This window comes from Nylanderia fulva, unplaced genomic scaffold, assembly GCF_048542155.1.
Source record: "Nylanderia fulva isolate GAGA-0341 unplaced genomic scaffold, ASM4854215v1 Scaffold9, whole genome shotgun sequence".
NCBI lineage: Eukaryota > Metazoa > Arthropoda > Insecta > Hymenoptera > Formicidae > Nylanderia > Nylanderia fulva.
In genome coordinates, this window is record NW_028191026.1 from 2,882,471 (window position 1) to 2,907,957 (window position 25,487).

The following is a 25,487-nucleotide window of genomic DNA, read 5'->3' on the forward strand; positions in this document are numbered from 1 at the left end:
ATTTTTACGAGTACCGTTCGCTTTGAAAATTCGATCGCAAAACGTAGACGAATATTGATCTATTCAAGCGGAATGTAATGATTCACTCGCGTATTCAATCTTTCGCAAGATGAATATCGGATGAGTACCGTTATCGAATATCTGGAAGCGCGTTATTGGAACGTGCGAAAATACAATTCATTACATCTATAAGCGTGATATATTTTCCGAATAATTTTCCTGGGAATAACATATATGGTTGGCCGACGATTAAAAAAACAGAACGCGTAGATAGATTTAGGAGCAGGAATTTGGATTCCAAATGCATCGCATAGATGGTGAAAGGTGACCAGCGCGTATATTACGATCTCCGAATGTAGGACGATAAATGCCACTGGCCCGATTTTTTTATTGCTTAGAGTTTAGAGAGCCGACGTATATTACGAAAATCTATGTTTGCAAGCGTAAATCCCTCACAGCGTACAAATTTTGAAAAATAGTCCCGAAATTCCAATATTACAGAAAATAAAAACCCGAGTCGAAAGTTTTCTTCTCTCAGTCTCAATTTTCAATCTATTTTGAATGAAATCACTCTTTATTAAAACTATTTAATTTACAGTTAAATGAGGGTTCTTTTTAAATCTCTATTTGTTAATTTACTACCTATTTTGAAGATTTGTAGTAATATATTTTATTAAAAAAATAGCTGAATTTTTTTACGAAGAATCTAGTTCGTTTTTTAATGGATTTATTACATTTCTTTTTACGAGAGTAAAAATATAAAATGCGTATAATTCTATGATATGTAAATTGTATAAATTTTTTCCAAATAATAATTCAAAATAAATAAAAAAAACTTTAAAAATTACATTTTACAGATATATCTACAATTATTACTGATATATTTTCAGTGAAATTTTACTAGTTCATTAAAGACAAAACGAATGAGCAGAATATAAATATTTTCATTAAAGATCAGTAAGAAATACCTACACTGATCTCCGATGAAATCTTACTATCATTGCTTTAATCAGTGACATTTTCCGACTCAATTTAAGAGTATAGGAGGGTGAATTTAATTTCTTATGCAAATTAAATTCACTTGAAAATAATCTTCCTTAAAATAGAATTTATAAGCGTAACGGAATTGAGGTTGAAAATTGGAAGCAAAATTTCGATTTGCAGAGAGACGGAGATAAAGGCATCTCGCAACCTAATCATCGAGTAACAACGAGTTATATGATAAGATATATCGCGGGATAATGATAGACCATCTTTGTGTGTACACTTTGTTTCGTACACCGCTTATTTTCTGCCCCGTGCAAGATTCCTATCTACGTGGTCGGTCGATCGGCCCGTTTTAATACAGATCCGAGGTGATTTATGAGCGACAGGTAATTGTGTCTGCAAGTCGCGGTGCATCGCGCTGCACCGCGGTATAAATGCATGGAATTTGACCTTTCTTGCCGTGCGAAATCTCCACTTACCGTTAGCTAGCATTGCCAGGTATACTGCGAGATATTCCGCGCCATCGCGTAGGTGTACTTTATTTTCTAATATCGGAGACCCGGCTGTATCATTATTATTTTCTCCTGATCAAAAAAAAGTCTCCACGATCGGATCTCGTCGTGTTAAAAAAAATGCAGAAACTTGGAGAAGAAAATTGCCGTCATACAATTTAACGAATTATTTCGTACTATTTCACGATTCTTAAATTTGTAATAGAAATCATCATATATACAATTGACAAATAAATAATTATTCGAATTATGCATGTAGGTGTAATTTTCTAATATCAGACCCGACTGTTTCACTATATCATTATTATTTTCTCCCGAACAGAAAAGGTCTTCACGATCGGATCTTGTCGTATTTGAAAAAAAATGCAGAAACTTGAAGAAGATAATTGCTGTCACAATTTAACAAATTATTTGTATATTTCGTATTATTTCATGATTCTTTTTGTTATGGAAATCATGTGCATACAATTGACAAACGAATTATTATTCAAATTATGTAAAATTTTCTAATATCGGGCCCGATTGTTTTATTATATCATTGTTTTCTCCCGAATAGGAAAAATCTCTGTAATCGGATCTTGTCATTCCTATTTGCAAAAAAAACTTGGAAATGATAACTGCTGTCTCAATTTGATGAATTATTTATATATTTCATATTATTCTTTAATTTGTAATGATAATCATCATATATACAATTGGCAAATAAATTATTATTCGAATTATGGATAAATAAATGGATATATAAAAAAAATATTATTCGAAATTTTAGATCCTAGAATCCTAGAACGTTTTTCTTTCACGAATCAAGAACCCTTTTATTTCCTTAATTCCTAATTAAATAAATTGAATTTTCGCGAGCTTTTTAGATCCGCGAAGATATTTGAAGCTGATATTTTTTTAAGTCGCTCATCAGAATGAATTTTTTTCGCGAAAAAAACAATTGAAAGTAAAAGGAAAAGAAAGAATGCGAGATAAGATAGAGATAGCGAGATATGATTAGTAGTGCACGAGATAGCTACGAGAAAATTGCGTGCATACACCTTTCCCCTTTAATAAGTTACACACACGCCTTGCGAGTGTTTTGAATAAACATATCGCATATAGTTTCCGCGTTTCCGCGATTCCGTACTCACAGAAACGAAAATTCCTGCGGTTTTATGCCTGGCCTGCCGGAGAGTAATCTCGAATATACTGTAAAAAAAATTAAAATCGTCCACTTTCATGCGAGGGTTTCAGGAAACTCGTCTCCGCATCACGTCGGATCTTCCTCGACACGATGAGAAAAATATAACATTAAAAAAAAATAAATAAAAAATAAATTTAAAAAATAAATAAAATATAAATTTAAAAAATAAATTAAAGATAAAATACAAAAATAAAACACAAAATGCATATACTGCAATAAATATCGAAATGCTCAAATAAAATAAAATTTCTAGAATGCAACGTCAATTGCGAATGCAAGACGCACATTGCGTCTGTCATTTAGTTATAATTATCATTTTGGAGTAGCTCATTGAACACGATGACGTAACGCACCGTTAAACGTCTCCAACTTCATATATTACATCTACTTACGACATATATAGCTGCATCGTGGTTTTGGATGGACAGTTTTCGTTTCGAAAGCTCGAATTTGCAATAATCCAATAGATATAACACAGAATGACAAAAGTTGACGCGAGAATAATCGTGCGTGAAATTCCTCAAGCACGACCAATCGCGAATGTAAGAGGTTAAAAGAGCAAACTCGACGAGGTTCGCTCGAGGTGGAACGATAATGCAAAATGAAACGCCTTACCTCTTCTGCAGCTGAATCTCCCGGGTAAGTCGTCGCACGAATACGTGGTATACATCGTAGGACCTGACACGCGGGGAGGCACCTCTAGGAGCAGCTACGCACCGATTGTGCGTGCATGTCACGGCGATAGTTCTCGAAGAGCGGGTGTTCGCGGGATTCGATATATAATCGCGCGTGACGGAGTAACTCGATTCGACTCGCGGCTATATTCAGAGTGACGCGCGACTTCGTTCCTAACTTCACACTCGCGTCTGTCCCTTCCCGCAGAACGTTGTATTGTTTAATACACTTTACGGACGTCGTTCTCCGAGGATCGCGAGATCTTCCTCGCGCGAGGAGTCGCACTGACGGATCGGAGCACCACCTGTCACTCGCAGGCTCGACGGCACGCAAACACGCGTCACGCAGCGCGATATGTCAAACAATGTCAACCGGTGCCCCGCACGCAACTGAAGACACCCGAGATCGACTGTTCCCGAACCTAGCCGAACGAGCGCTCGAGTCGCACAGGCCGTTCTCTGAAACTTCCAGCGCGCGCCATCTGTCAAATGGTATGTGTACTACATTCTCACATACTCGGGTGATAAGAAAGTATAAAATATAATTTAGAATTAAAATTGTATTATTTTTACAATTATATTTTATAATTTAGAATTAAAATTATAGTTTTCATTTTTAGAAAGAGAGAAAAAACAAGTCGATGAGAACACGTATATACACATTCTCGGCTGATCTTCGATGTTTGGTGGCGGTGAAATTTAATTGAGGGACTTATGAGACAAAGAAGCAGCCTTGAAGAGGAATATGGCCGCTTCTTACTCGTATTAACGCGATGTCGGATGATCGTTCCACTTCGGTTCGTTTCCTTCGTGAAAACAACTTCCGATAGGTGTACCTCTTACTGTGATTTAATTATATTATTTTTATTATTTTTTTACTGTTTTTACTATTTTTTTACTTATTTTAATTATACCATATAAATATATATTTATTTTAATATTATTGCAAACTTTTACTTAAAAACGAAATTAATAATGCAAAAATTATTCTTATTTTACCTTTAAATAATGTAAAAATAATATATAAAAAATAATATAAAGTAATAATGTGTCTTTTATGTTCGAAAATTTATTTGAGTTAACAGGCGAATATATTTTGCAAGGAGGTAATACGGCAATAATGTCTCTAAAATGTCCGAAAAATTATTTCTGAGTTATTAGGCGAATATGTTTTGCAAGGAGGTAATACGGCAATAAATGTCTCTAAAATGTCCGAAAAATTATTTCTAAGTTATTAGGCAAATATGTTTTGCAAGGAGGTAATACGGCAATAAATGTCTCTAAAATGTCCGAAAAATTATTTCTGAGTTATTAGGCGAATATGTTTTGCAAGGAGGTAATACGGCAATAAATGTCTCTAAAATGTCCCGAAAAATTCATTTTAAGTTAACAGGCAAATATATTTTGCAAGGAGGTAATACGGCAATAAATGTCTCTAAAATGTCCGAAAAATTATTTCTAAGTTATTAGGCAAATATGTTTTGCAAGGAGGTAATACGGCAATAAATGTCTCTAAAATGTCCGAAAAATTATTTCTGAGTTATTAGGCGAATATGTTTTGCAAGGAGGTAATACGGCAATAAATATCTCTTAAAATGTCCGAAAAATTCTTTTTAAGTTAACAGGCGAATATATTTTGCAAGGAGGTCGCTAGTCGCTACCAAGAGATTATATTTTCGAAGAGGTAAGTTGGTAACATTTCCAACTCGGTACTGTCGGTAAAAATGTTTGGTCGGTAAAATTTATATCACCGTCGATAATTTATCTACTTGCATTATCGACACGATAAAATTTTTACCGACAGTACTCTACGAAAATATTCGACTACCTCTTTGCAAAACATATTTGCCTAATAACTCAGAAATGATTTTTCGAACATATTAGGAGACATTTATCGTTGTTTGTGCTACCTCTTCGCAAAATATATTCTCCTATTAACTCGGTCAAACGATTTTTCGAGCATATTGAGAAGCACATATGGGGAACATAATCTGTGTAAATAATGATTAAATAATAAATAATTAAAATGTTAAATAATTTGTACAAATTGATGATATTCTTGAGTTAAAAATTCAATATAATAAAATAATGAAACACACAAATAATCAAAAATAAAAATAAAAATATAAAAAAGAAGAAATACTATGGCAGGTCGTTTTACTTTTTAATAACATAAAAATAATTCCACTGATTAAAATAGTTGCAAATTATAATAATTGTCTTAAAAAAATTAGATGAATTAAAATTATGTCGTGACATAAAAAATATAAAAGCCTGAAGATTTATGGATATACAAGGAATCGCCCACACTTTATAATATTCTTATTTAATCATGCTATTTCGTGTATAAATTAAAGTATAATTTAAGATATAAATATACATAAAGATTACTAAAAATTCGTGAGAAAAATGTGAATTTATATGAAGGAGAGGAGGAAACAGCTGATTTAAAATAGCGGAGAAATTTTAGAATAGGGGTCCTTAGAATAGAGGGGATCGATACGCGAGGATAAAGGCGCAGAAACGCGCGCTATCTGTCAAACTGTCTCATCATATACGTACGTCTCCGTTTTCTCTGACGGAGTTCTGTCGTATTATTTTTCCCCTCTTCGAAGGATATGACCACCTTGATACTCGGCATCGGCGTAGGATTATTCATCATCCTCGGTCTGTGGGTGGTGGCCGCGTTGATATTCGTCGTGTCGTTGCGGGTCGAGAAGAAGATCGGCGCGATCGCAATCCTGCTTGTCAGCGCGATCACGATTATTTTGATCAGTGTGCCGCGCGCGTCAGAGAGACCCGCTCCTACGGAGACCAAGGTAATAAATGTATTTATATAATATTGATTGCGATTTAAAAATCCTGCTGCGTGCTCGGATGACATTAGTATTAGAAAAAGCTAACCTATGTCTTCGAACAAGTGCGAGAAAGAGGGAGAGAGAGAGAGCGTCTTGATTACATTTTCGTCTTTAATTGCTTTTTCTATTGGAAATTAAATGGCGATATTTATTTTGTGACGAGAAAAATATGCTACGAGAGCTTTTAAATTATTTTTATCCTAGTGAAAGAATCGATTTTATATATTTATATCTCTAATATATATAAAATTTATATATAATTTATACAAATATTAAAAATAAGACATTCAATATGCACCATTCATATTGTGAAAAAATTATATAATTAAATTAAAAATGAATCTTTCTTCTTCAGGTGTATGATCGACTCTTCATTTGGCGTATAACACTTCTGGTTTTATTAATTATCTCATCTGCAATTTCTCTCATCGGATATATTAAATTTGGATTGATGGAAACTGTTAGACCAGTTAGGATATCCAGCTGGGTTTTTTAAACATCTCCTTTCTCTCTTTGGTATGTTTTAAATTATTAACAAAATATATATGTTATTACTATAATAGAATCAAAATTTGTAATGTTTTTGATAAAAAAGTTTATCCAGATATAAATACTGCATTCTTATATATATTACTAATAGTAAACAATTTTTGTTTTCAGAGACATTTTTGTTCGATGACAAGTATGAAGATCTTGAATACATGCAAGACTTAATATATTAATGTAATTATCTTTTTACATAGCTGTTAATCTTTTATTTATCTTGCCAGTAACGCGTTTAAAAGAGAGAAACGATGTTGTGCAGTATAAGAAATTGCATGCTGTCTGTGGTGAGACGTATCTCATTATCTCACCCTAATAATAAGCGTTACGAGATAAACAATAACAACGAGTTTGTGAATAAGGTGATGAACGGCACGGTGCCAGTTATAGTCAATTTTCACGCAGATTGGTGTGATCCATGTAAGATATTGACACCCAAATTAATAGAACTTATAGAACCTATGGACAAGTTAGATCTGGCTATAATCGACGTGGAAGAAAATCCTGAATTGGTGCATGTCTTCGAAGTGAAAGCTGTACCCGCAGTAATAGCCATCTCGAATGGCTTAGTCGTGGATAAATTTATCGGTTTAGTCAATAATGAAATGATAGAAAATTTAATACAAAAGCTAACGAAGGACCAATGAATATGGAAAACAATATAAAGTCCTAATCATGTAATTACATACACTGTAAATTATGTAATACGCACTTTATGCTTCCAATTTCTCTATCACTTATGAATGTATTTTCATAGAGAAAATATGTAATATTTCACGAGCTACTTCGTCCGAGACTTACGGCCTTTTTTAATCTAATCGTTCTCAGATAAGCGTGCATTATATAACTTAAAGATTTTAGATATATATATTTATGTTGTAAAATGGCATATCTCTAATATATATATAGTATAATTCTCAATATGAAACTAATACTTGTATACTAAATCTGATGTCCAGGTTGTACTAAAATATTTCTTTTATATAGATTATTCTATATAGAAATACGTACTCTAACACAGAGCTTGTTCTCAGCAGCCTATATTCTCGAATTGACCAAAAGGATATTAGAAAATAGCGATTTTTCCTTGAGATATTGAGAAAAGAGTGCAACAGAATTCTATATTATACAAATCATATATATATATATTATAGAAAGCGTATATTAGAAGCTATTGTAGAACTTGTCCAAGCACTTGTGATATACATCTTTTTAGACAAGACTTTTGCCAACACAATTCTTGAAATAGCTATTCATGTCATCATTTAATATTTATTTATAAATATATATATATATATATGATATATAATAAAAAAAGCATCTTACGAGTCAATTCAATAACGAATTACGTGCGATGATAATAAAGTAATGTGATTTGAATTGCGTTATTATGAAGTGACAAATATTTTTAATAATACACTATATATATATATACATATAATTTATATATATTTTTCTGAATAGATTAATTTCATTAAAAAAAATCTCACTATCTAATTTATATGAATAATTTAAATTGTACAAAGTGTATATATTAATTTCAGCCAGTTAATCAAGAGAGGCTAACTAACAATAAGAGAATAATTATTTTAAAACAGCTTATATTGGATGTAAATCGCGATGTGTGTATCTTTTTTGTGGCAGTGCAACCGAGATAAATCAGATTTCAATTTCTCGTTTATTCTTGATCATAAGACCATTTTGTGTGTACAATCAGTGTATGAAAGTACTGTCCATTAAAGATATAGTAGGCCAGAGATATAATAAAGATTATTACTCCACATAACTTTTCTCTCTTTCGCATCTTTCGGCAGCAAGCGATACATAAATGTGTGTGTGGGTGTGTGTGTTTGTTATACCAACAATTAAAAGACTAGCTATATAATCTTTTTTGTCATCAGTCAGGTGTTTTTTAAGACACCACGATAAGGCAATGCTGTGATTCTGTATGGTCACTTGCAAAAAACTATTTTTTTTACTATTTTTCTTCTATTCTGTGAAATATATATATATTTTTTTTTCTACACGGCATCGAACAAATATATATATATATATATATATATATATATATTATATATATATATATATATATTTATATGATACGGATTTACAGAATTTTTGCAAGCAACCGTTCCTTATTTAAATAACCAGTTATATAGACGATTTTTTTATCGAATTCGTTTTTAACATTTATATGATGTTGAAACAAGTAAAGCAAAATTATTATTATTAATTTACATTATATACAAAATTAAAAAGAAAAAAAAAGAAAAAGAATTCGTGTAACTTTCTTTCGAGTGTAACAGCATAAACGTTTCATTGCATTACGCCAGTGCATTCATCTGTACAGTATTCCTTGTTACAACGAGATGTAAATGCACTGTCGTGTGAGACTAACAATTTTACTTTAGCTCATATATAATTAAGTAATGCCATGTGTGAGTTCGAGCCTTTGTACATGGGCGTATGGAAGTAAAGCAGATATGTCCTGTCGTGTATTTGTATTTATGTATGTGTTTGTGTTTGTGTGTGTGTGTGTGTGTGTGTGTGTGTGTGTGTGTGTGTGTGTGTGTGTGTGTGGGTGGCCCCGTAAAATAACACACGCTCGAGTAGAATAATAATATTTCTGGACGCTTCGAGGTCTGCGATGGTGTCGCGCAATCCTAAAAGATATTTACAGCTCTTATCTACACTCTATCTGGTTTAAAAAAGAGAATCGTTATAACAAAAATCTCTCGTAGAAAAACATGAATAATATTTTATGTACAAGTAGTCTAATATATATATATCGGTACCATTCGTTATGCGTATTTTCATCCGCTGCGTATGATCATTATTACAGCTGTATTTAAGAGAGCTTCCCTCTTTTCCCTCCCGCTCTTATATGATACATCATTTATATATATTCGTTTATATATATATATATATAAATACAGTAGTTTAACTACTTGGAGCGATTCGTCTGTGTTCTCTTTTTTTTCTTTTCCATATTCAACCGCCAAAAATATATATTATTTATATTATTATAGATTAATGGAAGAGGAACGTGTCGTTCGCAAAAACCTATCTTTTTCTCTTAATCAATAATTAAGTAATTTAAGATGTACATTGGGCAACAAGTAACGTATGCTCCTCCGGTTTGGTGTATGTGTGAGACAAACTAATATCGTCGTATTATAATATACAGTATATAGTACAACATGATACAATTTGGTTTTTGGCATTGAATAACTTGGCATTCTGCCTTCTCGCGAGAAATAACAATATACATATTATGTATTTGTGATACAAGGTGACAAAATATTCTCATATCTTTCTCTCTTTTTCGTCTCCTTGTCTCTCTCTCTCTTTCCTTCTCTCTCTCTTTTTTATACAGATTCTATTAATTCTCGATTCTTTTAAACGCATTGGTGTTTCCTACAGAAAAGTCAAACTTTTAACTTTAACAACAATTCTGATCATACAATAGAAATAAATATAAAAATTTGTCTTATAAATCTCTAAGAGATTCTATCGAGTCGTACCTGATGAAAATATCCAAGTACAGATCGACGAAAATGAGAAGTGATAAAAAAGTAATTTTTGGAGCGAGACGTGCTAAGTGCGGAGAAAATTTTACGAGGCAAAATTTTTACAGCGATCCTACAGAAGCGCAAGTGAAAGTATATGTAAATTTCTCAATATTTTGAAAAAATTGCTAAATTATACAATATTAGAATCGCAATGTTATAATTGCAATGAAACCTGTCAATGTGGAGATAAGTTAAATATTTTTTATATTTACAATTAAGTATATCGTTGATTCGAGTCCCTTGGATTACGTCCTAATGGCGAGTATTGACTTTGTGGAAGTACGAAACTAGTATTCAACATCGTCAATATGATACATTTGTTCGTATTCATTTTGCACTTTTGTGATTTATACTAGAAACCTTCAAAAATCTTGACAAGTACTTATATTTTCAGAGAAAAATGTCTTCATAAAAATTATAAAAATTTATTCAACAAAAATAGTTTTATTTTTTTCTCTAAAGTTTCCAATTTAGTATATTAATATCTTAACAATCTGAAATGCTTTATGATTTGAGAAAGTCAAATGTTATCATGCATATTGAAGTCTAAAATCCAATAGCATTCAGAGTTTCTTATTTGAAGGTTTCTTATTTTTGCTGAACATATACATGCGTTATCGCATCACGCATCCGCAGATCGGGGAGAACAATCATTTGCCAAGTAGTACAAAAGGCATGATCGCAAGTTATTGCACTAGTTTCAAAAATATCTCACTAAACCTCCGCTCCTAGATCCCGTACGCCTTGTTCAGCTATCGGCACGTATTTATCCTCGATCTTTACGAGTAGGATGACCTTGTCGACATGCGATCGTCGATTGGGATCGCGATGATTCGGGGACCAGCGGTGGACCACGCAACCTTCCATTCCTCTTTCCGGTACCCAATGTTGCCAGCCGGAACGACCGCCTTGCTGTCGCATCCTCTCGTCCGGCCAAATTACGTCTATACGCCGACCCAAATTGATTGCGTCGTATACTTGATTAGGATCCATAATCTGTTTGTGGAAAACTTGAATTATGATTCGTGCATGTAAAAAGATTCAATTTCCACTTCATTCTAATCCTAAATATGTATATTAAGGCAGAATTCAATTTTATATAAATTTTCGTGAATTAAATAAATTTTTAAAAGTTGTATTTATTCCATTAAGTTTCTTTGTTAATTAATGATGGTGTTAAATATATATAATAAAATACTTGAATTTCAATAAAATACAAATTTAAACATAATTTAACATGTCAGAAAATAATCTATTCCTGAAAGTGGCTAATGGAATAGATAGAATTATATATTTAAACCAGTAAAAGAATATAAGTTTAAATTCTGCTTGAGTGCTGCTGTTACAATACTTACACGAACTCTTTGAAAAACTTCCTCCTTTTCGAGCTTGCTGGAGAAGCTTGTCTCACTCTTTGTTTCCGTTTTAATGTCGCTATTACTGAGCAATCCGGCCAGACTGGCGAGGGTTGAACTGGTTGGTTTCCCAACAGAAGCGAGCGAGCCTCTGTTACCACCAAGAGAACCCGTATTCGCACGACCGAGGGATCCTCGGCCGGTCGAACCGCCGATCTGACAGCCGGATTCCATCGATTGCGAACCAGAAGTGTTGTGACCCGATTGGGCATAGCCTATATTCATAAAGCATGTTCAGTATGAAGATATATAAATATTTATTACATCAATGTTTGAAAATTATATAATAAATTTATATTATCTAAAAACAAATCAAGAAAGAGCGTTTTTTTCAGGGAATAAAGAACCTGAATAAAATAATTGAACGGTGCATCAAAGAGATAATTAAACTTATTTGTGCTTTTTTAATTAATATTGTAAAATACCAGAGTGTATGTTGTAAGTGGTCATCGCGTACACTCCGTCATTTCCGAAACCACCGTCGTCTTGAGAACCGGTGCCACCTGAGGAACAACCTTGACCGCATCTTCTTCTTATTCTAAAAACATGCAAGCACGAATGAATCATCAGACTCTGATTTAAATTATAAGTTTAATTAAATCGAGGTCAATCAGAAGCAAAAAGTTATCTTCAAAACGTACCTTCTCCATAACTTTAATACAGTGCTTTTTATTGTACCGAATGTCAACGGTCCTCCGATTATCGAGCACAACTGTTCGTTGGTCTCGGCGTAACTGGTTGTCAACGGAGAGACATAAATCGGATATCCAATCGGCTGGTCGCAGGAACTGTTGATGATATTTCTAAGAGCCTGCTTGGCATTCTGTATAGACCCGCGCTCCGGATTTCGGTTCCTCAGGTACACCAACTCCTGTTGCTGGCCGGCCCAGAGTCCGCGGACGCACTCGCGATTCATCTTGATCACTCGGAAGCTCAGGAAACGTTTGTTGAGCATTATCACTTTGTACTCGTCTATACCGTCGTCGAGTACATGTCTGAAAGTTTCGAATGTTTACGTTAAAATGCTTTTGCTTGATTGAATTATACTTAATTGTGCAAACCTGAGTGCCAGAAGACTGGGAGCGCCGCTCAAGACTGCGTTCCTCCAAAGTGGATCTGCTTCGTGACTGATGACGAGGTTCTGATCATGATTGTCGATAGCCTCGAAGAGCGCTGAAGATTCGATGTACTGTTCTGGACTCATAAAGTGATCCTGATGCAATTTCAAGGCCATTCTTATTCCTTTAGCGACCACGCTGCGCAACAGATCGACGTCGTGCAGCACCCATTCATCGCGAACTGATGTTATCCGAAAATCTCCTGTTATTAAATACAGATATTTCAATATGCAGAATGTATTATTAATTGTAGGTCGAATAAGGGCTCGTTTTATAATTCAAACAAAGAAATATAATCCTGATATTTTATGGAAAGACAACAGATATTGTTAAAATTCTTTTAGTGAAAAACAGTATTTGTTAAAATATTGATTGAGTTATAAATATATTTTAAATATGATATTATATTATATATGAATTATATGTTATATAGTATTGTATTAAATATAATTAATATATTATTTCTAAAAAATATATAAATCTATATAATTATTACGATACATCATAAAAGCAAAATACTGTACCTTTAAATAACGCGTGTAGCCCATAGAGAAAAAACTCAACACCCGATAATGTGTTGTGAGATGCAGCTCCTAAGACACGTCTTCCTAACAGACTCAATGAGAGGCACAGAGACCCCAGATAAGACTCACGAGTTCTATCCAGCGACTAGAAAGCATAACATGACGTGAAATATTTATATGTCAAAAAAATTGTGAATTTTATGTAAATAAATCGTCACCTTAATACTTTGACAATTTATAATTTTGATATTTTAAATGATACAGATTTCTTTTCTTTTTCTCAACTAGATGATGTTAAAGAAAGAAGGACGAATTATTTTATCTATAATACTAATTAAACAAACAAAAAATCTTAATCAATATAGATGAATTGATTGTTTCAGTGATAAAATTTATATATTTTAGTGAAACTGCGTTATTTCGATATTTTTAATTAATTAAGCTATATTGATTAAGACATTTTTTTTATTTCGATTAGTACTATAAATAAAATATCCATTCTCTTCTTTTTGATTCTGAATAATAGATAAATACATCTTGTAATTTCAAACAATTCAGAATTATCTTATAATTTAAACTTTTGACTGATCTATTTGCAGAAAGATATATTTTCTGATTTAATGTACAGATAAAAAACATGAAAAATTTATCCAAATATCATATATTATTTCAGTATTAAAGTGATGAAAAAAATAATGCGAATATTACTAATATATCACCTTATCTTGTTTACCAGCGCAATATTGTATCCAGTCGAGGTAAACATTGCAGAAACTACTCCGCGTGATCCCGCTCGCTCGGAAGTCGAAATCTTCATCGATGTTCACGTTGAAGACCGGATCGAGGTCGACGAAGTTCTTGTCCAGGGTAGGCTTGAGCGCGTCGATGATGTCCGCGTTCTCCAGCCACTGCTTCAACTTGGACGACTTCACGGCGTAGAAGACGATACTCTTCACGTAGTAAGTAACCAGTACCTTGCGAAACTCGAACACCTGGAGCATGGAACCAGCTGAATTGTCGGAGATCGAGTATCCCTCGAGGACGTATTTGGCGCTCGCGACTTCCCAGGCGAGCCAGCGTTGACTGAAGGCGGCGTTTACGCTGAGTACGTTCGACAGGTGTCCCATCTCGCAGCAGCAGCAGTTGTCGTTGTCCTCGATGCCTTCCGAGATCGCTTCCACCTAGAAATAGAGATCATGTTAGCGTAAAAATTTTTAATAAAAAAACAATCAGCGTATTGTATATAATTTTCAGAGTTGAGTAAGTTAATGATTTTTTTAAACTAAGTTAAGATTAAATTAGAATTTTGTTTATTAATTCTTTTAAAATTTATAACAAATAAATAAAAAATTTTGATTTTTATATAGAACTATATTTTTTGGTAATTACAATTGACAACAAATGAACATAAAAATTAATAATACTTTAATTTAAAAAAATATGTTTATAACTTAAAACAATAATGGTATTCAGAGATTAAAAAAATTTAACTTTGGAAAAGAGTTAATAAGTTTAAGGTCAAACTAGTTGAAGTTAAAAATTAATGCATTTTAAATTAACTAAGCTAAGTTAAAAGTCATGAATTTTTGAACTTTCAACTAATTAACTAGTTACTACCCAACCCTGGTAATTTTGTATGCGTACCTCTCTTTGCTGACAATAAGTTCCTCGGAACTCGAGACCCCTGAGCTGAAACGTCACCAGCCCGTTGCCCAATTGTACTATGTGCACCAGACAGTTCAAATAATCCGACGCGAGCAGAAAGCAGTCGCCCTGCTCGACGTTACCCCATCGACCTAGGGCGAGGTCGCCGCAGAGACTGTGCTGAAGAGATCGCGTGAGCTGTTCGTAAAATATCGAATTGAGATTGTTGTCGTCCGCGCCGAGATTACGTTCTAGATGCGAGGACATTCGCGTATTCGAGTGATCCACTCTCCTGGTCTTGTAGTCCCTCTCCCAGAACTTGACAGGTCGCACGTATGACGAGATGAAGATCGCGCTGCCCAGCAACGGGTTCAAGGGTGTGCTGAGCATCGCCGAGATACCGGCCTGGAGGAAGAGCATCGCCGAGTGCGGCACTGAGAACGGTTGGGCGAACGCGTGGAACGCGCTGCCCCAGGTAATCTGCCAGGGCGCGATGTAGGTAACGACGAAGCGTATCTTGAGGAGCAGCTCGTAAATCTTGGCGAACGCGATCCCGGTGACGAAGTAATCCATGAGGAAGGTCTCGCTGAGATTGCTGAAGTCCAGTTGGAAGAAGAGCGCTGCGAAGACCAAGACGAGGTAGCGAGTGGACGGGTCCGAGTACGCCGATCTCAGGGATTTGAGTCCGCAGATGACCACGATGAGCGCGCCCACGCTCTCGCCGAACTTGTCCGCGATCTTAGACGAGCACTCAGTGAGCGCGCCTAGGAAGACCACCGGATACAGGATGTTCCGTTCGAGGAAGCACAGGCATACGTAAGCCTTCTCGAACCACATGATCCTCACCGGCTCGCGTACTTCGAACTGCGCGTGCTCGTGGCTACGTAGAACCGGCCTGGACAGACACAGCCAGGGCAGCTGCTTGCGCAACTGCGGTACGATGTAATGCAGAAGGAAGCCCAGGCAGCTAACGATGCTGCATAGGACGGGGTTGAGTTCCGGTTGGAGGGCCGTGAATACCGTCGTACGGTGGATACCAAAGGACAGGGTGCCGATGACCGCGCATACGATCGCGTCGTTCTTCAATCTGGCGTTCACGGTCGAACGAAGCTTCTCCGGGAGGGGATCCACCAGTTCGGTGTCCGACATTTGCTCGCCGACTTTGATCTTCACGTCCTTCTTTCTGCCGGATATCTTGCTCTTGGCTTCCTTGTAGCTAGCGGCCACGTTGTCGCGTTGCGACGACGTATTCTCGATGATCTTGGCCTCCTTTTCCTCGACATAGCGATCCCCTATTTCCGGCGGCCACAGGTTCGCTTTCAGGATATCCCATATCACGGTCGGATCCGAGGACGACCGGCTGAGATGATAGGATATCACCACGAGCAGACCCACGAAGATGGAAAACAGAATGTGTTGCGAGGATTTGGGCTCCAAAAGAGCTCCGTAGGCGAATCCGTAAAGAATAAGGACGGCGAATACGCTACGGCATAGACAGTATACGGACGAGACCAGACTGGTGGTCGCGTTGCCACCGAACAGATGAATGTCCAAGTGTTCGCAGACGTACATGAGGAACGTGTTGATCTGGGGAAATAATCCTAGGGAGAACACAATTGGAAAGCACAGCAGAAATATCAACAATACGTTTCGCACTTGCAGCACAAGATCGTAATCGGCGACGCGGAGCCCGTACACGCGAAAGTCCGACGATTTGAAGTTCCTTAGGATCTCGTCGAAGATCAGAATCAGGCTCGAGCACAGGATATAGTACGCGGGCCTGGAGAACACTATAATGCGATTGAAACCGTGCGTGGGCGACGCCGCGTCGGGTTGGACCGACTTGAGCAGGGAATACTGGCAGCCGGCAGTCACGAAGCAGAATATAAATGCAAATATGTCTCGATAGAAGCCCTGTTGAAGCAGCAGGAGACCCAGTCCTGCGACCGCGCCCGCCAGGAACGTGGACACAATGGTCTCGAAGACGGTCAAGTTACGGTCCAGCAGAGCCAGCAACGCGAGACGATCGAAGCGGACCTTAACGTGCGGCAACCTACCGATTTTCCACTTGTAATAGTGTCTAGTCTGCTTCGGCTTGGAGCCGTCGGAGCCGTCGAGGCCGTCGACGAACCGATTCCATGACAGACTCGTGTTTATGTCGGGTTCTTGATGCGGCAACGTCAACACAGGCATGCGGCTGTTAGGGTCCGATTGATACTGATTCAGGTTCAGGTTACCCAGCAAGTTCTGCAACCTTCGATTCCTATCGGCCATCGAGTCCGAGCGCGCTATCAACGTATGATGAAAATGTTCGCGCTCCGAGTTCTCGCCTAGAGTGCACTGATTCGAGCTTCCGGTATTCGACGAGATCAGGTTCGACGGCGGTGAGCTCTGCGTCTTGGTCTGATTGCTCGCCGGACTCGACAAAACCGGTGGAGTGTCGATGATGACCGTCAGACCGGCGGAGTTCAGCGACAGGCTACTGTAACTGTTGCTAAGAGAATCAGCGAGTTCCCAGTTGGCAGCGTCGTAGTGTATATTCTGGTTGAGTTGCTGGCGCAGCAGGGTGTTTAGCAGTTTCTCGTTGTGCGGATTGGTAGGCATCTGCGTCATCGCCGCCGCTGCGGCCACGTCCGAGCAGCTCTTTTCATCGAACGTGTAGGCTAGCCAGCGACCATTGTCGTCGCGAAAATAATGCACGGCTCCCTCTGACGTGTCGTTCTGATTGGTGGCCAGGTGATACTCGCCGCTGGAGATCAGGCCGAACAGGGCGGTCAACGGGACGACGTTGTCGTCGCGGTTGGAAATGTTGCCTCGAAGTCCACGATGGGCGCGATTGGGATGTTTCAGTCGTCCGTACCTGCTGCGGGAGTTTCGGTTCTCGGAGCCGCGACTCAGTCGCAGATCGGACGACGCGGAGCTTGACTGGCCGGGCAGATCCCGGCCGGAGTTGTTCAGCAACGCGGCCAGCAAAGGTGGCGCCGGATTCGGTAGCAGGGTGCTCAGCTCGTTGTTCGATCCGCTGGTCTGCTCGAACTTGCCACCGCCTCCTCGCCTCCTTGCCTTCTCCCGTCGTACTTCGAGGTAACGTTTGAGATTCTCCCGTGGTTGCTCGACACTAGACGCGACGATATTGTCGTCCACAGCGTCCGTAGCGGTGGGTTTTGGACGGCTTTGCTTGGGAATCGCTCCCTGGTGACGCTTGGCGGCTTGGTTGTCCACTTCCAGCTGGGGTAGCAACTTTCGCTTCACCTCGTTCTCGATGCTGAGAGTTGTTGTACTGGACGATCCCGAGTCGGGTTCCTTAGCGTGAAGATCTATGCAGATCAGGATACAAACATGCTTTTTTATTGTTCTCGTTGATTCTGGAATTTCAGCGTTGAAAGCTAAAAGCTCGATCGCTTCTAAAAACTTCATTCTTATCATTATTTGACCTTATGATAAAGTAAGAATAATACGCAAAGTGCTAAATATACGATATATGCTTATCAGCCTGTGCGTCGTATTAAAATATGGATTTTTTTTTTAAATCTTAGCTTCTCAATGACATCCTCTAGCTCTATAGTACGTCCAACTTACAATCTGTACTAGCCGTCTGTAGGCTTTCTGACGTATCCGTATCATCAGAGCGAGTGAAAGTCCAAAATACTGGCAGCACGAATTAGAAAAAAAAACATAACAGTATGAAGCTTGCATAAATGGCAAAAAAATAATTCGAGTAGAAGATATCTTTTTTTTTTGCTTTACCTATAAGACACAAGTTTTTGGTTTACGTTAAACTTACTCTTACTTGTCCACGGCTCCACAGGACAATCTCCACTCTCGAACAACCAATCTATTCCGACTACGCTTCCTGTGTTCAGTGGATCTTCCGCGTTCTTAGATTTGTCCAATCGCCTTTCCTTGCTTTTCTCACCGTCTGAAAATTCATGGCTGCTCTGACTGGCGTTACTGTATCTTCTCTTCGCACCGGACTTGGATTCATCGAGTAAAGCGTCTCGGGAATTTGCCGAGTTATTGTCTATTCCATTATCATCGTTAAACCTGGAAGATAACATAGAATAATATCAATATAAGCTTGTTTTTAATATATGTTTAATTAAAGGACATTTGAAAATTGTTTGACGGTGCGTTGTTTGATAATACCTCGAAAATCTATCTTCGAATCTTCCAGCGCTTAGACTTCTGTCTCTATTAGACGTAGCATTTGCGTCGTTCATGTTTTTTCGCGTAAGTAACGGACTGTAAGAGTCTCGCAGACTGAATCCTCCTGAACTTTCATTGGCAAATTGTTCGTCGCTCTGCTCAGCTATTGGATGCACTATTTCAGATCCATAACTAAGATACGGTAAGAGCTGCAGTTGGTTCCTCTTCAATGTGTTTTGTGGTAAAACCTTCAACATTCATTTTTATTTCATTCTTTATTATTACTTATCATAAATATGTGTATATTTTGAAATAAAATATTCGTATAAAGAGATAACTTGTAAAATAAATTGTTCGTACCTTTTTGGTATTAATAGTTTCAAGACTCTGAGGATGAAGGGGTAAATTATTATCGTCGGTATTATTTATATTTTTACTAGCAGCGCCAATTGTTTCGAGACTTTGCGGATGTATCAGCTGTTGATGCGGTTTTTTGGTAATGACCTTAAAATTAGAAATAGTTTTGTTAAGAGACAAGGCGTTATGAAGATTTCAAACATTACTCACATTCACATTCTAAATTTATTCTAATTAATATGTATAAATCTATATAGATAGGGAGACTTTTACCTCTAACGATTGCGGATGAGACGAGATCTTATTGTTGTCTGTATCTCCCTTCTTTGATATAATTTCCAAGCTCTGCGGATGATCATTCATCAGATGCGTTTCCATTGGTATGGAGTTGGAATTGAGTCTGCGAACGCTCTGGTTGGACTTCCAATATGGATAATCGTCACCGGGATGTTCCAATTCCAACGAGCTGGTCTGCTTTATCTGGCTCTCCGATCCAGTCTTTCCCAGGCTGCTTTGTTTAGGATGACGATTTCTGGAATCCTCAGGTGCATGTCGACACAATTTGCGCGGTCCCGGTCGATCCTCCTCCGCTATTACTACACACTTTTGCCGCAACAATTTCCATTCTATGAATAAATATTACAATCATTAATGTTAGTTATCGTTCCTATCTGTTTGCATGCATATTGGATAGAAATATTTGTTAAAATTAAATTTAAATTTAAATTAAATTTAAATGTCATAAAATATTCAATTACCATTTATAATATTCTTAAAACGTGGCTCATGATATTGCGCAGAAACTAATTCAGCTTCGTGTACATTAATGCTGGTCACCATCGGTTTGCTAAGCTGCTGTGCTTCCTCTGAACTTTCCGAACTATTTTTCCTATGTATCTCTACTTTTAAATCTATGGTCGAACTAGGTTTATCCCGATTATACTCAGACGTTATACTATCTGCATCGGCATTCTGTATATTTGGTTCTATAAACGAATTACGTGATGAACATTCTACAGGTGGTGTATCCGTCTTACCTGAAAGTAGAAAAAAATATGTGAAAAAATGTGTTGCGCATACAATCTGTTTTTTTTAATAAATAATTAAAATTTATATATAAAAAAGATCAAAATATTAAAAAATCATATATTTATGATATAATTAATATACTACAAACATAGAATATATCATAGTCTCATATAACATGCACATCATATTCCATTATTGAATGCAATCATAATAGATGAAATATTCAGATAAAATTTTTTAAACAAAAAAATTTAACTTTATTATAGTATAATAATTATCCTTGTTTCTTTAATGTAAAAACGTTATTGTTACTCTTGAAGAACTAATCTATACCTATTATTATTTTCTTCATATAAGAACTCTAATAATATTCAATTCTAGTCAGCTATTAAACTAATTAAGCTGATTTATTCTATGTTTAAATTATGCAATGTACCATTCAAAACTTGCAGCTCTATGCCATGGCCCATCTGATCTTGCGACTGTTCCCTGGATTTATTGTGGCCTGCTCGTTTCTTTTCGCTCTCAGACTTTTGCTGACTGATGGTCTGATTCGATTCTTCCAAACACTCTGTTGTATCATATACACAGTGTAGAGCATGATTCATACACTTTATTGTTCCAAAGACGGCAACAAACGACGAGCAATACGCCAACCAAACGTATAACGTAGGAGGAAAATACTAAACATATGAAATACTGTGCTTAACAAACTGTTACAATAGCAAATATCTATGATATTCCATATATGAATTCCATATATAAAAAAATATATATATTTCTTAAAAATAAATAATTAAAGAAATATATTTTTTTTTTATACTAAATATATAAACATTTTACGTTTAATATCATATTTATATAATATTATATATAACAAAATATATATAACAATATATATCATTTTATATTTATATAAAATTTATATTAAATATAAGTATGTATTTTTTTACGATTGTTATAATTATATTTATAAGTATATATGTAAAAAAAACATTTAAAATATTGACATTAGAGAGCTGTCTTTTTCGAAAGTGACATAAATCAAAGAAGGCAAAGTATGTTTGACCTGTCACGATTTATTTGAAAAGAAATCATTTCGCGGGAAAGTTGAGATCGAGAGAGAGATCCTTATGCAACTTTCAAAATAAACAGCTGACACGAAACACGTCATAAAAGGATGTCGCTTTTTCCCTTTATTTTTTTCCCCTTACCAGATAAATCGTGAACGGCAGACAGAGCAGGAACAGCCAGATGTATAGGTGGAAGGTGTTGGAGAAAACGTCGAGATGCGGATCGTAAAACCAGCCGCCCGTCAGGCTCGCCCAGACGCCCTGTCTCAAGATCTCCAGCGTTTGCGAACCCATGTTCCCAGTGGCCGAGGTGACCGAGCCGCCTCACCATCTTCCCATAACGTCCACCTTTTTTTTTTTTAACGTCCGACTCGGTGCCCGCTCGTTATCGTCAGCTCCTCGACACGGCCAGACTTCGCGCGGCGAACAGCGAGACGACGTTGCATCTTATTTTGTGTGTTCCCGTTAATCGATGGATTTGGCGCACACACGACTCTCTTCTCACGGTCAGAACCGCGCACCACCACAGACGCACCTCCTCGGCCCCCGTAAAAACCCGAGGGAAAGAAGAAGATAAGAGAGATATGTATGTGCGGCTCGTCGCCGATCGTGGCGCTTTGACGTTTCATACTCGAGACATTTGACAGCTGTCAAACTCGATCGGTAATGCAGTTCGCAATATTGCCGACAGCTGAGCCATGAATCTTGGAGGTGGAAGTGATCTGTCTTATCGACAACATAATTTTTTTTGCAAACTCAGATAAAAATAATAAACTTGATTGTCTTTATTAACAGTTTAGCGTGAAAAATAAATCTCTCAGGATCGAAACCTAAATTCATCTGTATATTTGTTAAAACAATAAACTGAATTATCGTTTTTACTCGAGAAATATTTTCCTAAAGCTTCATAATGATATAAAACGAGACTAGATATAAATTATTGATTTTGTCGATTGTCTTGCGTGCAAAAAAGAAATTTCAGAACTAAAACTTAAATTTATCTTCAGATTTGTTGAAGTAAAATTTAATCGTCTTGTTAACTCGAGAAATATACTATATTTTACGTATATAATATAAAATAAAAGAGGCCAAACATAATATTTTTCAGCAATAATACACGTTGACGCAAAATATTTATGATAGAAATATTTATTAAATACTATCGATATAATATCTCTCTTTTTCTCTCTTTTTCTTATTTATAAAACATTTTATATAAAACATATGCGAATCAAAAAACGCGCGTTCCCGATATTAATATGCAATTTTATTTTAGTAATTAATTTTTTTTCTTGCGTTTTTTAATGTCCCTTACACGCACTCAGCATTCTCCTCAAAGTCTCCTCACATACGATGCCCGATAGGATACATGTGCGAAGCATACCGTATCTGAAACAAGTAAATAAATTTCGTTATTACATATGAAAAGTAATTCACGTTAATTTTTTAGGGATCAAGACTTCTGGATTAATTTCTATTTAATATATAACACAGGCATATCTTTTATTACAAATATAATTTACATATAAATTAAGTGACAATAAATAGAGAATTATATTATACATAATACTTTTTTTGTTATTTTCGTTTCTTTTTAATAAAGCGTTGAGCTGTCAATGAAAATTGCTGCTAATAAATTTAAGTTAAACCCATTCGCAGCCGCTCTGACGTATAGTCGTACGTCTTTTTAAAATCTATAGCTGGTTGCCATTGACGTAGTTTTACCACTACGTTATTTAAAAATCTATTTAGTTGTTTGCCGCTGACGTAGTCGTCTATTATTAAAAGTACAAATTAATCAAAGTGAGTTTTAATCTCGAACAAATTTGTTTTATATATTTTTGGTATATATAGAATAGCAAAAAATTCATATTAATAAATTGTTGCTTCTTTTCAAAGTGTTGTGGAACAATAAAAAGTTACGGGCCCCGTTGCTTCTAAGTCTCACTTTTTAAAATAAGAGCATGTAAAATGAATTTTAAAAGCTTTTCTAATTTTAACATAAATTTGACATTATCTCTATTTGGATTTGTACATAGATAAATGTTCTTCAATTTTGAACGTTTGAAGTAGTTACATGTATATTATTTTAAAGGACAATTTTATCAGTTTTCAATGATCAAACTGTGTGCGGCAACCAGCTGTAGATTTATAAGTTTATTGTAATCCGGATTTTAGTTTTTTGAAAAAAGTTTTTGGAAAAAATTACTCGGCTGCGAATGCGTCAAATACAAAGTCTGACAGTTAAAGCTTTTAAAGTCCAACGTAAAAAGTATGAGAAATTCCTGAAAAAAAATTAAACTGTATGAGAGATAATATGCTAATAATTACTTTAATATCGCATCGCACCCCTTCTCTCGCCGCTTGTCATCAAGATTAACATTTCCGGGACCCGTAGAGAGAGACCCCTGTTTTCCAAATATAACCGCGTCCGCGCCGACCTCAGGAATCTCTCTTATCTCTTTTTTCCCGCGAGAGCAAGCGCGGATTAATCACGGATCAACCACTGTCGATCGCTCTCGCAATCTGAAAGCAAAACCGCGGTAAGAACATTAAACCGTCCAGCGAATCTCGCCCTCCGGGCATTTATTTTTTTTTCGCGGTCACGCTTACGAGAAAAAACTTCCCACGCTTTCAAAAAAGCATTCTCGCTCCACACTTTTGTCTAGTAAAGACTTCTCTCTAGGCACAGTGCATCATTATCATCATCATCATCATCACCATCATCATCATCATCATCATCATCACCATCACTATCACCATCATTATCATCATCATCATCATCATCATCATATATATATCATTTCTCTCTCTCTCTATATATATATTATTCTCCTGTAATAAAAATATACTCTCTCTCTCTCTCCTTTTGCTCTCTCATCTCTCCTCTTTCACCTCTTCCTCTCTCGCTCGCTCGCTCTTTCCACTTGCATCAATCCACTTGTCAATCATTTGTTCCTTCCATCCAAGTGTCAATCCAAGAGTTTCACGTTCACGGACATCTCAATCATCACATATATATATATATATATATATATATATATATATAAATATATATAATATATATATATATAATTCACCCAAGGCTGTTGGAACAAGAATCGTACAGGATTAGTGATCTGGCGTTGATCGGAATCTTCGAGGGTCGGCCTTAAAACTCTAGAGTACTAACATTCTGTCTTACTGTACTCCAGGAGGTGATGAACAAGAAGAAGAAGTTGCGATACAACTGCTGTATGTATGTGTATGTGATATCCTCTTTTCTCACACTCTCTCTTTTATCTTTCAAAAGCGTACAAAACACACGCATTCCTCGAAAATTGTTGACAGTTCGACTCCATGGCTCGTTTCTGAATGAAGGTAGAGAGTACGAAAAGAGTATGCCTGTGAAATCTCATCTCTGAATTGTTAACCGACTGTAGTCATGTTTTTTTTTCAAAAAACGTCAAAAAAGCAAGAACATGAATTTGCGTAATTCACAAAAAAAAAATGTAAAAAAATTTGCAGCAAAGCAATAATACTCAAATTAGATATTTGTTGCGAGAAATTTTCTCGTTCTTCTGTTCTCCGAGAATTGGGGGGGTAGAACGAGAAAAGGTAAAAAATGATGAAAAAAAATGTTAAAAAAATTATAAAAGCCTTGTCATATCAAAGAGTTTTCTTTTCACAAAAGCTTTGTTAAAAAAAATATTTAAAAAAATTGGTAAATGTAATTTAAAAAAGAACAAAAAATGACAACAGGATATGCAAAAACAAATTTTTCGTAAATCACCGGGAGAAGCTAGAGTATCGATGAGTTGAATGATTATTCTACTTGATCTGTGTAAGATGTTATGAAGGAGAAATAAA

General features: G+C 36.2%; 3 protein-coding genes across 10 annotated transcripts in view; 1 reads left to right on the top strand and 2 right to left on the bottom strand.

Annotated features, from left to right (window-relative positions):
- Window positions 1–3,498, bottom strand: part of LOC114946479 (uncharacterized) — a 33,641-nt gene extending 30,143 nt beyond the window's left edge. For 3 of the 5 annotated variants that reach the window (XM_029322981.2, XM_029322979.2, XM_029322985.2), the window contains exon 1: window positions 2,633–2,690. The gene's annotated coding sequence lies outside the window, so the exon portion shown is untranslated. Of the gene's footprint in view, window positions 1–2,632; window positions 2,691–3,300 lie in introns of those variants that run through there. The other 2 variants (XM_029322983.2, XM_029322982.2) reach the window with 2 other exon arrangements.
- A 2,357-nt stretch (window positions 3,499–5,855) lies between these two features.
- Window positions 5,856–9,476, top strand: LOC114946594 (thioredoxin, mitochondrial). Its single transcript, XM_029323171.2, has 3 exons — window positions 5,856–6,178; window positions 6,573–6,733; window positions 6,878–9,476. The coding sequence occupies exon 3, from the start codon at window positions 7,012–7,014 to the stop codon at window positions 7,405–7,407; it is 396 nt and encodes a 131-aa protein (XP_029179004.1). The 5' UTR covers window positions 5,856–6,178; window positions 6,573–6,733; window positions 6,878–7,011; the 3' UTR covers window positions 7,408–9,476.
- pcx (pecanex) lies at window positions 8,420–22,611 on the bottom strand. 4 transcript variants are annotated; one of them, XM_085489806.1, is made up of 16 exons: window positions 21,780–22,611; window positions 21,002–21,248; window positions 20,295–20,573; window positions 19,810–20,162; window positions 19,540–19,683; window positions 19,180–19,427; window positions 18,824–19,077; window positions 18,613–18,681; window positions 15,034–18,350; window positions 14,109–14,570; window positions 13,390–13,534; window positions 12,809–13,067; window positions 12,389–12,742; window positions 12,173–12,285; window positions 11,688–11,962; window positions 8,420–11,328 (listed from the first exon to the last, which is right to left on the bottom strand). In XM_085489806.1, exons 1-16 carry the CDS (start codon window positions 21,930–21,932, stop codon window positions 11,047–11,049), a joined length of 6,954 nt encoding a protein of 2,317 aa, XP_085345932.1. In that variant the 5' UTR covers window positions 21,933–22,611; the 3' UTR covers window positions 8,420–11,046. The 4 variants fall into 4 exon arrangements, with proteins under 4 accessions (XP_085345932.1, XP_085345931.1, XP_085345934.1 ...); XM_085489805.1 differs by having other exon boundaries at window positions 18,818–19,077; XM_085489808.1 differs by lacking the exon at window positions 18,613–18,681.
- Between the last annotated feature and the right edge of the window lie 2,876 nt (window positions 22,612–25,487).

What these genes read in the sequence shown, in the direction of transcription:
- LOC114946594 (XM_029323171.2), top strand. Translation starts at nt 7,012, where the DNA reads ATGTTGTGCAGTATAAGAAATTGCATGCTGTCTGTGGTGAGACGTATC.
- pcx (XM_085489805.1), bottom strand. Translation starts at nt 21,932, where the DNA reads ATGGGTTCGCAAACGCTGGAGATCTTGAGACAGGGCGTCTGGGCGAGC. An exon ending in AGAGCTGCAAGTTTTGAATG is followed by an intron (nt 20,574 to 21,001) that starts GTACATTGCATA and finishes TTCTACTTTCAG; the next exon opens with GTAAGACGGATACACCACCT. An exon ending in GCGCTGGTAAACAAGATAAG is followed by an intron (nt 13,535 to 14,108) that starts GTGATATATTAG and finishes TATGCTTTCTAG; the next exon opens with TCGCTGGATAGAACTCGTGA.